This window comes from Sorex araneus, chromosome X (genome assembly GCF_027595985.1).
Source record: "Sorex araneus isolate mSorAra2 chromosome X, mSorAra2.pri, whole genome shotgun sequence".
In the NCBI taxonomy this organism is placed as follows: domain Eukaryota; kingdom Metazoa; phylum Chordata; class Mammalia; order Eulipotyphla; family Soricidae; genus Sorex; species Sorex araneus.
Genome location: NC_073313.1, coordinates 195,724,732 through 195,738,748, shown reverse-complemented (window position 1 = coordinate 195,738,748; position 14,017 = coordinate 195,724,732). Strand labels below are relative to the sequence as shown.

The 14,017-nt window shown below is 35.7% G+C and overlaps 1 protein-coding gene across 8 annotated transcripts in view; it reads right to left on the bottom strand.

Annotated features, from left to right (window-relative positions):
- Positions 1 to 14,017, bottom strand: part of SLC4A10 (solute carrier family 4 member 10) — a 277,439-nt gene that overhangs the window by 30,101 nt on the left and 233,321 nt on the right. For all 8 annotated transcript variants that reach the window (XM_055119947.1, XM_055119950.1, XM_055119952.1 and 5 more), the window contains 4 exons: positions 11,689 to 11,850; positions 9,878 to 9,991; positions 8,357 to 8,518; positions 243 to 494 (listed from right to left, as the gene is read on the bottom strand). In XM_055119947.1, coding sequence (XP_054975922.1) covers positions 243 to 494; positions 8,357 to 8,518; positions 9,878 to 9,991; positions 11,689 to 11,850 — 690 coding nt within the window. The remainder of the gene's footprint in view (positions 1 to 242; positions 495 to 8,356; positions 8,519 to 9,877; positions 9,992 to 11,688; positions 11,851 to 14,017) is intronic.

Sequence of the window (14,017 nt, the reverse complement as noted above, 5' to 3'; positions counted from 1 at the left end):
ATATTAGAAGACTAATTTATACATTAAATTTCAATTTGCAAGACTAAATTTTTATAAGTTTAAACATTCTATAATGTAGCACATAATTTTCCTTTGTTAAAAGGTTATGTTAATGTGAATAAAAAACTTACCGCATGCCATACAATATTTAAAAGTAGATGGTTTATATTATAATGAATTAAAAATTAAATTTCTTAATATAGTCTATTTTGTCTCAAATGTATAAAGGCAGATTTCATTACCTTCAGAATGCTGGTCATAAAGACTGATGAACCCATAAGAATAAAAATCATAAGTCCAGTAACCCTTTGCTCCCGAATGCCAAGAAATTTGGGTTGTTCTCCTGGAGCTGAACATTCTGATTCCAGTTTGAGGCTGTTGACATGAGTGATGGAGAGAACCGTGGCAGCCACAAACCACGGCAGGCCCATGATGGAGCACACACCAAGCATAACCGCCACCATTAGTAGATCCAGATGGTACCCACAGCCTTTCTGTTGAAAAAGGAAAAAGAATTATCACAGGACAGGAATATAGTGTAGGACCAATGACACCACCATGGAACAGTAGATTAGAAAAGAAATACTACCATGAGTCTTCTACAACACATGCTAAAGTGCAAAATAAATTATATACGAAGGTAATCGTCTCAAAATATATAATCTGCTCAAAATTGTGAGTTTCAGGATAATTATGATTTCAATGACCTCTACATAGTCTAGTAGATGTCATGCATTCTGGGTTAATATAATTTAAGTTTCCACTCAGTTTCTATGGGATAAGACATTTCAGGTATAGTCACTTCATATGGGCAAGTTAATTTTGATGGGAAAGTCAATTCACAACTGCTGTAGCTCTTAATTCAATCACTATATATAATTATTTAATATAAAATTACTTATAAGCAACCGCATATCAGGTGTCAACTGAGAAAACAATATGGACTGTATCAACAACAGAGTTAAGAATAGGCTGATTGTGAATAGAAATTAATTCCTGGCATACCCAAGAAGCCATTCATATCCAAGTTACTAAAGAAATATTTTTCTTAAACACCAGTTTCTCAACTGCCCTCTTTAGTATAAATTGGTGACTCTTAGTGGTCAAAATAATATTATAAAAAATTTCTTATATAGGCTAATTAATTTTTACAATCAATTCTCCCCATTTTCTGGAGATACCATTATTTACCCAATTCTTAATGAAAGTTTTATGCACACATAGTTGCAATACCACACCCACCATTCCAGAATGCCTACGTCCCTCCACCAATGCCTGAAGGACCACCCTACCTCCACCATTTTCCCCTTACTCCCCACACCAGGAAAGCTCAGTCCTATAGACAAACTCACCTTTGGACATTTTTTATTAACAGTGTTTCTTTACATATCATACATTTTTTGTTCTATTTTGGGGGTGGTGACACCATTATATATAAATATGAATGAAGTTAAACTCCTGAACACTAAACTTTAAATCAGTGTTAGTTGATAACATGTTTTCAAAAACTATATATATGCAGCTATAATAAATTTTAATTAATAGTATTAATAATTTTATGCCAATACATTTAAAATTTCACATGAAATAGATAAAAACTACATATATGCTCTTTCGCAAGATTGAGGAAAGAGGTGTAGAAAACTGAAGGAAAATCAGAATAGACCTATAAAACTGTATTAATCCTAATATAATACTGCCGTGTTCTCATTTTGTTTTCATTTCACACTAGAAACATCTAGTCTCTCCTTAAAATGATTGCTCTGATATCTTCTTTCTCCTCTTCAAGTGCTTTCTGGACCAGGCTGGAAATGTGAATGAGGTAAATGGGGGGGACAGAGTCTACATGAGATATGGGGAATAGGAGACCAATCTCTTGACAAAGATGATAAAATTGTTTCTCTGAGGAACAAAACTAAAGATGGGGAAGAGTAGCCTTCTGGACCTGTTTCAAAACCACTGCAGAAAATTGATAGTCTCAAAAGAAACAAAGGACTTAACCTCCCTTCCCTTCCAACTTCCAATGGCTACTTCAAGAAAGGTAGTGGAATTACATGGCTTGGGGAAGTGGGGGAGGGCGAAGGGCCTGGAGACTGTGACTTGGATAAAGTCTGGCTGAAACATAAGTTTTGGGAAGATCGTTAACCTTTTGTGTCTCTGTTATCAGATCTGAAGAAATGTTGGTGATGATAACAGGAGCCACTTAGTTACGCTGGAATGAGAATTAAATTTTTAATTTTTTAATAACTTAGAAAAAATCTTTGGTATGCAGTAAGCACCCAGAAATGTTAGGGACTATTATTGGGCTGGAGCTATAGCACAGAAGGTAGGACATTTGCCTTGCACAAAGCCAACCCGGGTTCGATTCCTCCATCCCCCTCGGAGAATCCAGCAAGCTACCAAGAGTATCCCGCCCACATGGCAGAGCCTGGCAAGCTACCCGTGGCATATTCAATATGCCAAAAACAGTAATAACAAGTCTCACAATGGAGACGTTACGGGTGCCCGCAATGGAGTAAATCGATGAATGACAGTGCTACAGTGCTATTATTGTATTCTGGTCATTGAACAAGAAAATTTATTGTGTTAACTTGGTTCAAGTCACCTCAGTACAAGAATACATTTATTTTGTTGCTTTTGTTGTTGTGTCTGAGCTAGAACCAAAAGTGCTCAGAGGTGACTTCTGGCTCTGTGTTTGGGGTCGCTTCAAGCGTGTGTTCAGGGAACCATGCATACACAATTTGCTTTGTATGCACCGAGTACATTGAACTTTTTTTCCCCCGCCCAAGTACACATTTCTTAAGGGCAGGTAACATATAATTTCTCAGTGTTTCCCAGTTTTCAGAAAACTGTTGGCACACAATAGCAATCAGTTACAGATTGACTTTTAAAAAAAAGAAAATATGCATCACTGAAACATCTTTTAGAATCAAATTTAATAAGTATAATTTAAAAATAAATATAGCTGTCAAATTAGTTACGAACATGAGTAGAAATTATCAATTCTTCTAGAATAGCAATTTTGTCTTTTTTTTTAAAGCAGTTTTATTATTCTGCAAGCAGTTTCTATTTAAAATGAGAGTTCATGTAGCCTGGGGTGTGAAGCATAGTGAATATTTGCTGTACATTTGTCATGGTGGTTTATTTCTTCTATTTCATTCTGTTAATTGTTCTAATGGGGGGAAGCACTCTTAAGGTTGTATTTCCTTTATATTCCATGGATCCCTACAAAATTTTTAATGTTAGATAATGATAGTGACAGGAAATGGAAGATATCCAACAGGACCTTTTCTTCCTGCAGTTAACTTTCCTTTACAAGTAACTGACCAAGAACTGAAAGATATCCATTACTAAGAACTAGAGAGCAGGGACAGAACATCCCAGTGTCAGTTTAACCCAAGAGTTTAAAGAAGTTTAAGACACTGATTTCCTGGGCCTGGGCCTCTAGCAGAATATTTAGATTATGTAGTTGCATATGCAAAATGAACAGCCGAGTTCTCTAGGACATCTTAATCAGTTAAAAGAGCGTTTTGTTAGGAACTCCAGAAGGAGAGAGGAAGTATACCTAAGGACTGAAGTAATCAAACCCTGCTCTGAGGAAAGAGGTGTGAAGGGCACCCCTGGGATTATGCAAAGCTGCAGTATGGCTCAAAGGGACAGGGCATGAAAGATGTATGAGTAGACATAAGACAAATGTCAGAGAAGGAGCAAGGCAAAGAAAGGGCTTTAAAAATGGAACTTGTATTTTGAGCACAGTCATGATTTTCTTTCTAGGCACCATGTTCACTATGACTAATAATATGGAGAACGTCTTCATGCCGTTATTTACTAGAACTTTTTTTTTTTGAGGAGGGAATTGCCATCCCATAGTATTTAGGGCTTAATCCTGTCTCTGCTCAGGGTTCACTTCTGGAGAGGTTTCAGAGGAGCATACACAATGCTGGGAATTAAACCAGGGTTGGCTGAGTGCAAGGCAAGGAACCTTACCCCTGTACTATCTCTCCAGTCCTTTTCCTATACCTCTTAATTAGTGTTGTAAAAGTATAATACTTGTGCTAAAAGTGGGTTTCTGTATTGCAAGAAGCAGAAAATAGGATTATATCAGAGGGGGAAAAAATCTTCCCTTTTAAGTTTAGAAAGATAACTTTGTAAAGTGCAAGTGTACAAACAAGACAAAAAACACAATTTCACCCTTATTGTGTTGTACAACAAATTAAAGCATCATAATTTAATGTGAGTCAGAGGAAAAAGCACTTCTAGCACCTCCACTAATTAGTCATTATCCTTTCTTGCCTTTCATTTTAAATGTCTTTCAAAACTTGGTCTTTGTAACCAAATTATTAGCAGATAGGCATGCCAGCCAAAGGGAACTATCCCTTTGTCAGAGAAAGAACTCTGAACCCTCTAACATTTTTCTGCAATTTTTTTCTGAAATAAAGACAGAACCCAAGCTTTTATTCTCACATTTATCCATGAATCACGGGAAATGGACATATGGGAGGAAAAGGGAGCATAGCAACAGGTGATGCTACACCAGACCCCACTAAAACCAACATGCAGCAAGACAAGAGGCCAGCCAAGAGGACCATCTGATACCCAGATGCCACTGCTGAAAAAATTCATTTCAAAGCTTGGCAGCAATTTCCTGCATCTGTCAAGTTAACCACAGAAAAGACTATAGATTGACATGAAGAACCGGGCTGACAAAGAGGGCAAAAAAGAACATATCAAATGCCATAATCATCAAGAGAATGTGGTGCCAAATGAATGTTGCAAATGCATTCATTTACTCAAGTGATCTGGGATTGTATTGCTGTTTATTAAAAATGATGTCAAAAGAAGCCTGAACTGTCTACAGAAACATGCAGAAAAGCCCACAGTTGAATCTTAACAGAAAGTTTCTTTTCTGTAAGATATCTTTATTTCTACATTTTAGAGAATGCACTTTATAAAAACAAGCCACTATTTCCACTGCTTTTCAAAGGGTCTGGTTAACTGTGCCTATTTTACTTCTATAGGAAAGAAAAAAAAAACAAATACGAGTATGGGAGAGTATGGATTTAAACTTTCATCTACGTATAATTAATGCTAAATTTCATTCTCCAAATTTTATATTTCAGCTTCTAGTATTCTTGAGACACAGGAAAGATCATGAGGTGCAGTGAGTTTTCAGCTCATTTTGGCTTCTTCATTCTGCACAGGGAGAGTCACTGAGCTAGTGTAATTAACCTGGTCTTGGCAGCATACCATATAACTGTGAAGTAACATTCACAAAATGAATAAACAAAGTATTTTCTTTCTTTGGTTTTGGTGCCACACTCCATTGTGCTCAGAGCATCCTCCTGACTCTGTGCTCTGGAATCACTTCTGGTGGGCTCCAGGGGTGTCAGGGATCAAACCCATTGGCTACATGCAAGGCAAACACCCTAGCCAATGTACTATCACTCTGGCCCTAAACAAGGCATTTTTAATGGCAGGAAAAACATTCTGCTAAAAAAAAAATCAACTGCTAGTTTTTGACACTTGAAATAAAGCAAAAAGAAAAAAGGATCAAAAATATAAATTCAAAAGTGATAAAGAATTGATAAATTCCAAGATGAATTTGGATATATGATATATATATGTATACTTAGATAAATGATGTGAAATCTACTAATTATTGATGTACTATATTGGCTCAGTATATCATTGATAGAGTATGCTATACTACATTGATATAGTATACTATATTGATAATTTATATTGACATAGATTATAGAAAACACGATCCATTAAATTATATTATTTCAAGAAAAAATAGGGTTTCGTGTGGGAAAAAAATTACTAGCAAAGGCTGAAAAATGTGGTTAACTTGGTTAGGGATATACTGAAGAGACATGTAATTAAAGTCAAGATACTGCAGACAACATAGTGAAGCAACAGGCAGAGACAACAGCTATGGAATAAAACCTTTACTTTGAAAAAAAAAGTTCTAAGCTGAGTTATATGGGAGGTTGCTAACAAGGAAATCCTGTTATTTCCTGCTGCTAACAGGGAAATCCAAGAGCAGTACACCACAAATGTTGAAGGTCACAGAACACATAGACTTAGGCATGCCCCAAGAGTAAATAAAACATGTCTACAGAAAGGAATTTGTTTTGCCAATATCCAAAGGAGAGGATGGGATGTCAGACTCATAGTGGCCAAGAACAGACTGACTCTTGTAATTGTGAGAACACATTAGCGTTATGATGAAACCAGATCTGCTCAATTATTTACTAAATCCAGGCTACAATGGCAAATAATATCAATTTTTAGGTACATAGTTATTACCACAATAAAAACTAATAGAAAACAAATAGACAATATTTAATAATAGAAAATATTTGTGTAGTATAGTCAACTTTCTTTCAATTACAAGAATATTAAATTCTGTGGTTTCACATTTAATTCTAAAGTTGTTTAACTTCTTAAAGAACCTCAGATTACATTTTAGCTATTCATCATAACATGTAAGGGGTAAATATATGTGGTTACTTAGAGCTTAGGAAATGTCAAACTACCATAGACTCAAGAAAAATAAGGAGCAGGTGGTAAGTTGTTTATAAAGCTACAAAACTTGGAATAAAAGGGTATAGAATGGCCAAAAAGGTAATACTGCCTATGCAATTCTTCACTTACACATTTCATTTAAATGTAATTCCATTAATAATTAAAAAATATTGCCTGTAACAGTTGATATTCTTGTGAAGGATAAATTTTTATGAAATAATTTCTGTTATATTTCTGTATATTTCTGTATTATTTATAAATGTTAAAAACATCTTTTGAAACTGAAACTAATATGAAGTTCACTTTATAAAATAAAAATGTTTTGGTTCATATTAAAACATGTAATAAAACAAATTTGTTTTTGTTGTTTAGGCCACACCTGACAGAGCTCAGGGCTTACTCCTGGCTCTGCACTCAGGTATTACTCTTAGTGGGATCAGAGAGCTATGGGATGCCAGGGATGGAGCCTGGGTCAGCCCTGTGCACGGCAAGCATTCTACCTACTGTACTGTCTCTCTGGACCCATGAAATATACTTTATACATTTAAATGTAGCCATCAAAAAGATAATGCAGATTTATTTAGTTAATATGATTCCCCTTTCTACAGAGAGTAAAGAACACCCTTTATTTTAAAAGAGACACACATTATTTCCAATACATACACAAAATTCCCTTCTAGTGTTTGACATGCATTTGCCAGGGGCTGCACTCATTCATTTGTAATGTTTGTGCACATCCTAGTGTAAAGTTGTCTTGAGATTGCTGTGGTCCTTACACACATGCTTGCTGGGGCTTGCACTCCTATCTATCCTATCCTTTAAATTAAATATTTTAAATATGGAATAAAATTAAGGGATAGTTCAGTGGCTAAGAGCACCTGCCTTGAAAGAGTCAGGTCATGTGTTCAATCCTAATGCCCTCCACATGTGCTGAGGGCCTGTTCCCAGTGGCTCTTCTGTTCTTGTACCCCAGTGTTACAGCAGGTGTACAATCTCCAACAAACAGCCAGGTATGTATGTGTAAGCACCACAACTACAGTGTGAAGCCTTTAGCATACACCACAACTACAAATGTGCAAGCACTGAGGCCAAGAAAGCAAGCCCCAGTAAACACCATGGCAATTCCAAGACGGCACTATAGCAAAATGTGCACAAGCATCACAACTGAATGAGTCTGACCCCTAGTAAATGTATGTTCAAGAACTGATATGAGAGTGTGATCCCTGGCAAGCATCACAACCAAGTGTGTACAATTCCACTAATCTCAACAACAGCAACAAAAGGGAATAGAGGAAATAAAATAATTTAAAGAGTAGAACTTTTTAGTCAATATTTTAAAATTTAAGTCCAGAAGACAAGGTATCAGTGTTTAGAGTTCATCCAAGAACTCTAAATGAATACTGTAGCACTGTGTCCCATTGTTCATCGATTTGCTCAAGAGGAAACCAGTAACATCTCCATTGTGAGACTTGTTGTTTACTGGTTTTGGCATATTGAATACGTCACACGTGGCTTGCCAGGCTCTGCCGTGAGGAACAGAGAAATCAAACCCAGGTTGGCCACATGCAAGGCAAACACCCTATCCCTTGTGCTATCGCTCCAGTCCCTAAGTAATTCAATAATAATTATTTAACTTTAATCTCATTGCATGACAAGATCATAAAGAAATTGTATGACAATAGATGATGAAAATTATAAAGCTAAAAAGATTACTTTAATATTTCACCATACAAATGACTACAAAATGCAGGTAAAATGTAATAAGCATCAGTTGATATATGTTGAATCACCATGATTTACATTACAAAGGATGTGAAAAATATACCTTAAGCTTATGTTCTTTTCTGTTGATGATGACAGCAGTAATTTGTTGGTCCATAAAAATTAGAATAGTACAAAGTAATGCTGGAATAATAGCAGCTACTACTGTCCACCAAGGATTTGGACCTAAAGGTGTAACAAACCAACCACGATCATCTCTGGTGGGCTGTGAAAAATAAAAATAATTATATAGTTATTAAATGGATGAATGGGTACGTGAATATTTGGTTAATCAAACCAATCTTATAGATAATACTAGGAAAGCAGCTCTAATTACTACTATTCCAAATGAACTATGATTAATATTCAGGAAACATAAGGTAGCAGAAAGAATTCTTTAAATATTTTAACTCATTTTTCTTCACATTATTCTAAAGATACAGAAAAAGAAACTAAGACTTTGTATGTGGTCACAAAACTACTTAGTGGCAGAGATAGGATTTTAACTGGCTCAGAGCTGTAGGTTCTTAATGCATATCTACAGTAAACAATATCAATATTTACCATTTACAGCTGACTTATTTATTTACTCTTACAAACAATACACTGACAACTCTATTTTGTTTTAGATGTATGTACCAGTCATTGTGTAGGAAAGAGACAGACAATTGGTCACATCAGGAACACTGGGAAGGGTTCTAAATGGATGCCTGCCATGATCCCCAAGGAATTCACTTTGGCAACCATTCGAGGAATTCCCAGTGTTGTTTCATAGATAAGGTTAATGATCAGACCCAAATGACATATTTACGTAGGAATATCATAAGAATTCTATTCCATACAAATGTATGAAATTCTATTCCATACAAATCTATTTTTCAAGCTCTATGTTGTATGCAATTATGTATCAAGCTAATGCATTACTTAGACAATAGATGATGGAAATTATAAAGCTGAAAAGATTACTTTAATATTTCACCATACAAATGACTACAAAATGCACTTTGATAACACCTTCTTTTCTCTCTGAATCATTGTATTTAAATATTCTAATTGGAGTAACTCACAGGAAATATTTCCCAAGCAGTCTCTGGGTTTCTATTTCTATAATTTCTTTTGAAAAAAAAATTAGACAAGAAGTGGTCATGCTATGAACATTTTATTTGCTATTCTATTAATCAATAGTCTTTATATTTCTATGAACATTCCATCAAGAGTTAGAGGCATCATATAAGTGGATTATAAGTTAAAATTAATAAAAGATTAATTTTACAGAGATGAAGATAGAGTAGGGCTGGAGCGATAGCACAGCGGGTAGGGCGTTTGCCTTGCATGTGGCCAACCCAGGTTCGATTCCTCCTTCCCTCTCGAAGAGCCCAGCAAGCTATCAAGAGTATCCCGCCTGCACAGCAGAGCTTGGCAAGCTACCCATGGTGTATTTGATATGCCAAAAACAGTAACAACAAGTCTCACATTGTACATAGTACAATGGAGACGTTACTGGTGCCCGCTTGAGTAAATTGATGAACAACGGGATGACAGTGATACAGAGACAGTGAAAATAGAGTAAATGCTAAAATTTCACCTTGAAAACATTGGGTACTTTGAGTTTTGGAGATGGGATCCCAATGGCATAGTCAATTAAAACCATACACAGAATTGTAAGAAAGACAGCGAAGTCACTCACTATGGATCGAACCTAAAAATAATAAAAAATACTTGTCACTTTTAAGGAACTATGAATAGTGAGAAATTTTCAGCAACAAAATCTAGAGTCACACTTTACAAACATTTTATGACATACTGTTATATTTTATGCTCAAAATATTATCATTAACTCTTATAACCTAAATACACATTTATGTTTCTCTGTCATAAGGATGAATATACTCTCAAACTTTTCAAAATGACACACTAAGCTATAGTGGCAACTGCTGTTTTCAAAGTTTATGTACAGCTGAGGTTTATTCTAAATCCAAGTACATGAATATTTATAAAATAGAACAAGGATGCATGATCAGTATTTGGCTGAATTTTAGTTATCTTTCTCACACAGGTAACAACTTAATATGATCAACCTGAATAGCTACAAAATAAAATTAAAATTTTAATTAAAGAAGCTTAATATTTTAGTTAGTTCACCTAGGATATAAATGTAGAGCCTAAAAATGTGGGCAACCGTGTGATTAAATGTATATATTAACCTAAGGGAGCCAGTACTTAAAGCTATTTCTCATTTGTGAAACCACCCTTGGGCAAAAATCCTTACACAGTGATCAATATCTGGGGCCAGAGACATAGTACAGAGGGTAGAGCACCTGTTTTGCACATGATCTTCCTGGGTTCAATCCCCAGTACCCCACAAGAGCCCCACCAGGAGTGATCCTTAAGCACAGAGCCAGGTATAGGATCCTATGCACTGCTGGGTATGAACCCCAAATTGAAAACAAAAACAAAAACAAAAATGCAAAATGATCAAGACCTATTCTTGATTAGGATATCTTTATGCCACATACGCAAAATCACAAAATGAGGTTGCTTATTGTTCCAATTCCCCCCCCCTCTCTCTCATGCGCGCGCGTGTGCGCGCGCGCACACACACACACACACACACACACGAATTGTTTTAATTAGACTACATTTGGGGAGAAAGAAAGAAAATTTCCATCTTAGGAAAAGAAGAGACCAAAAAAAGAAGTTATCTCTGGAAGAATCCGTTCATGAGTTATATTTCAGAGTGGAATTTTGATCATAATCTTTATCTCATCTCTAAAAAGCTTGCTTGATTTTTTTATTTTCTCTTTTTCTTTTTTTTCCCCCTTTTTGGCTGAGTCAGACATTATAGGTGTTAGTTTGCAGTGTTAAATATTGAACTAAGCTGTTTCTCTGTTTACTTTCCTTTCCAAATATGCAGATGCAAACGTGGTGGGTTAGGGGGAGGGACTAACACTTTAAACATGAAAAAGAGAATAGTGTTCCAATGAGGCTTGCAGGGGCTTTCCCAATTAGAGAATGTAAGAGTGGCTCCTCTGAGGTATCTGTCAGTCTGGAATAGTTCCCACTGTTCACTGGGCAAGAATGTGACAATCACTGATGCAGTATGTGCTTTTGATTTCCAAAAGCGTTGTGTGGCAAAGTAGGAGTTTGTCTTTGAGATTTGAATTTAAGAGCAAAGCCAGGAGGGAGTATGTATTCCTAGTGTACTGGAACACAAAATGCTTTCCATCCCCTGCGTGGCCACACCCACGCCTAACTGGCGACTCTCTCATACGAAAGTCTTTCAGTGACTCCTTTTATGGCAGCAATTGCTCTTTCTTTGAGTCCTAAAACACAGCTGACTCCATAACATGTTTTATCATGGTTTACATTTTGACAAGAAAATTGTAACTGAAGTACCTTGGTTGGAAAGTAACGGCTAGTCTTGAACTGCTTCAGGGTGGCTGACATAGTAACTGTTGAAAAGAACAGGATCACTGACCAAAACAGAACATCTGGAACATAGGGGTGCTCGTGGCCACAGGCTCTTCCAACATACTCTCCATGCAAGGATCTGCATTCCTATTAGGAGGAATAACATAAATGATGCTACGAAAGGAAAAAACAAACTTACTTCTTTCAGTAAACTAACATCTTTCGATTTCTTGGAGTTGTCCTGCTGGAATTTATCATTGGCACTCACCATGATTTAATAGATAGCAGAGAAAGGTTTAAAAATTCTACTTGGAAAGCTAGTGACCATTAGAAAATATGCTATGTCAAAATTAAATAAGAGCCATTTTTTAAAAATTCACATTAAAGAGAAATCTTAAAATTAATTGATACAGCAATCAATCAATGTTTATTTAGCCAGATATTTTAAAAGTCCTAATACCATTTTTAATGAAAATATGATTACTTTATAGGGAGTTGTTGCTAGGGGAAGATAAATTATCAGCCATTTACATGAATCATCTTAATTTTTATATCAAGCCTATAAAACAGGAAGACACTATTTCTACTTTGTATCTAAGAAGTATGAGGTAGAGAGGTTCAGGAATCATTTATAGCCTTAATAATACTGGGTGGCATCAGAACAAGACTTGTAGGTTGAGACGAATATTGAAATATTAAAGAACAATGATTTTGTAGAATGGTTGCAGATGTCCAAAAACTATCCCAAAGGTGTGAAAGGCAACGCACAAGCTATAATTTACTGTTACTGAATTAAAAATTAAAAAGCAATGGGTTTAGATCGTCTTTATTATGAATCCTCCAAGCTCTTCCCCACTATATATTTTTTTCTGAGGCCCTGACGTAGGATTCTAATCACCACTTTAGCCATGAGGTGGCAGCAAAGTCAAATTTTTTTCTCCAAGAAAAATAAAATTTTAAACATTTTTTTGGAATATTATGTTTTCTTTTAAATTCTGACATGCTTTTCATATTAGATTACTTAGGTATTCAAATTTCAAACCAAAAACACAGCTTAAATTACCCAATAATTTTATTAGTACATGAGATATTCTAAGCCTGAACAGAATTTCAACTGAGCTATGGGACAGAAAAGTCTTAGAAAAATGTATGGACTGATGGATTGATGTCCAACAGGATCAGCTGGATTCTGCCCAGTGAACAAAATTTCAGGTCTTAATAGTAGGTATATAGCAGAAAAAAAAAAACCACTCACAGAGTCTAGTGTAAATCAGAGTTAGCTATATTTCCAACTACAGAAACAACTAGAAATTAAAAATATCCACCTATGACAGCTATACTTAGGCTTCCAACCTTGAGAAATACTGATAGTAGATCTTATCGTTTCTAAAATAATTCTGTCCCCTTATATTATATAACTACAAATCCTTTCTTTGCTCACAAAAATTAAATTCTAATTGTCTATGCTAATGTAGAACACAATAATGACCTAGCTAAATGCAAAATTAAAGAAAATGCAAAATTAAAGAAATATCCCCCAAGTTTTAGTTCTCACTTTTTTCCCCTCAAAAGTTCTGTAAAAATGAAGTCGATTATAGGAGGTTTTGTATTTGTTGTCCATTCTTTTGCCTCTGTCTAGAGATGCTAAGAGATTAATGACAAAACAGAGCTATGGCCAAAGAAAGAGTAGGCAGAAGATCCATTGTAAACACATTTTGTATAGATTTGTAATTATCTTGTTTTTGCATTGCTATAAAGTCTTGTGAGGCCCGAGAGACAGCTCAATGTTGCAGAATTATGCTTTGCAGGTTGAGGCTCAGGTTTAATCCCTGGCACAGCAGGCTCCCCCCAGTGCATGGAGCAAATTAGAGCACAGAGCCAGGGGTAGCCCCCAAGCACCGCTCTGCAGGTTAAGCCCAAAACAAAACACAAACAAAAAAGTTATATTTTATTGACTTGGCTGAGTCTTGTTATCAGTGCTTAAGAGCACAAGACACCATTTAAGGAGTCACTATATTTTATAGTAGATAATAAATCATCAATAACTTAACCACTGATTCTTCATTCAAAGCAAATTAAATCAAGGAAATTTTAAAAAGAAAAGTTTATATTAACTATATCCCTTACACATATGCTGAGAGGGAGGAAGGGAAAGAGAGAAAATGAGTAAAAGGGAGAGAGAAAGAATGAGGGAGAGAGAGAAGGAGAGAGGAGAGAGGAAGAGAGAAGAAGAGAGAGGAAGAGAGAGAAGAGGACAAAGAGAGTCCTGAAATTCAGAAGTGAAAACCAAATCCAGATCCTGCTCTTTTATTTT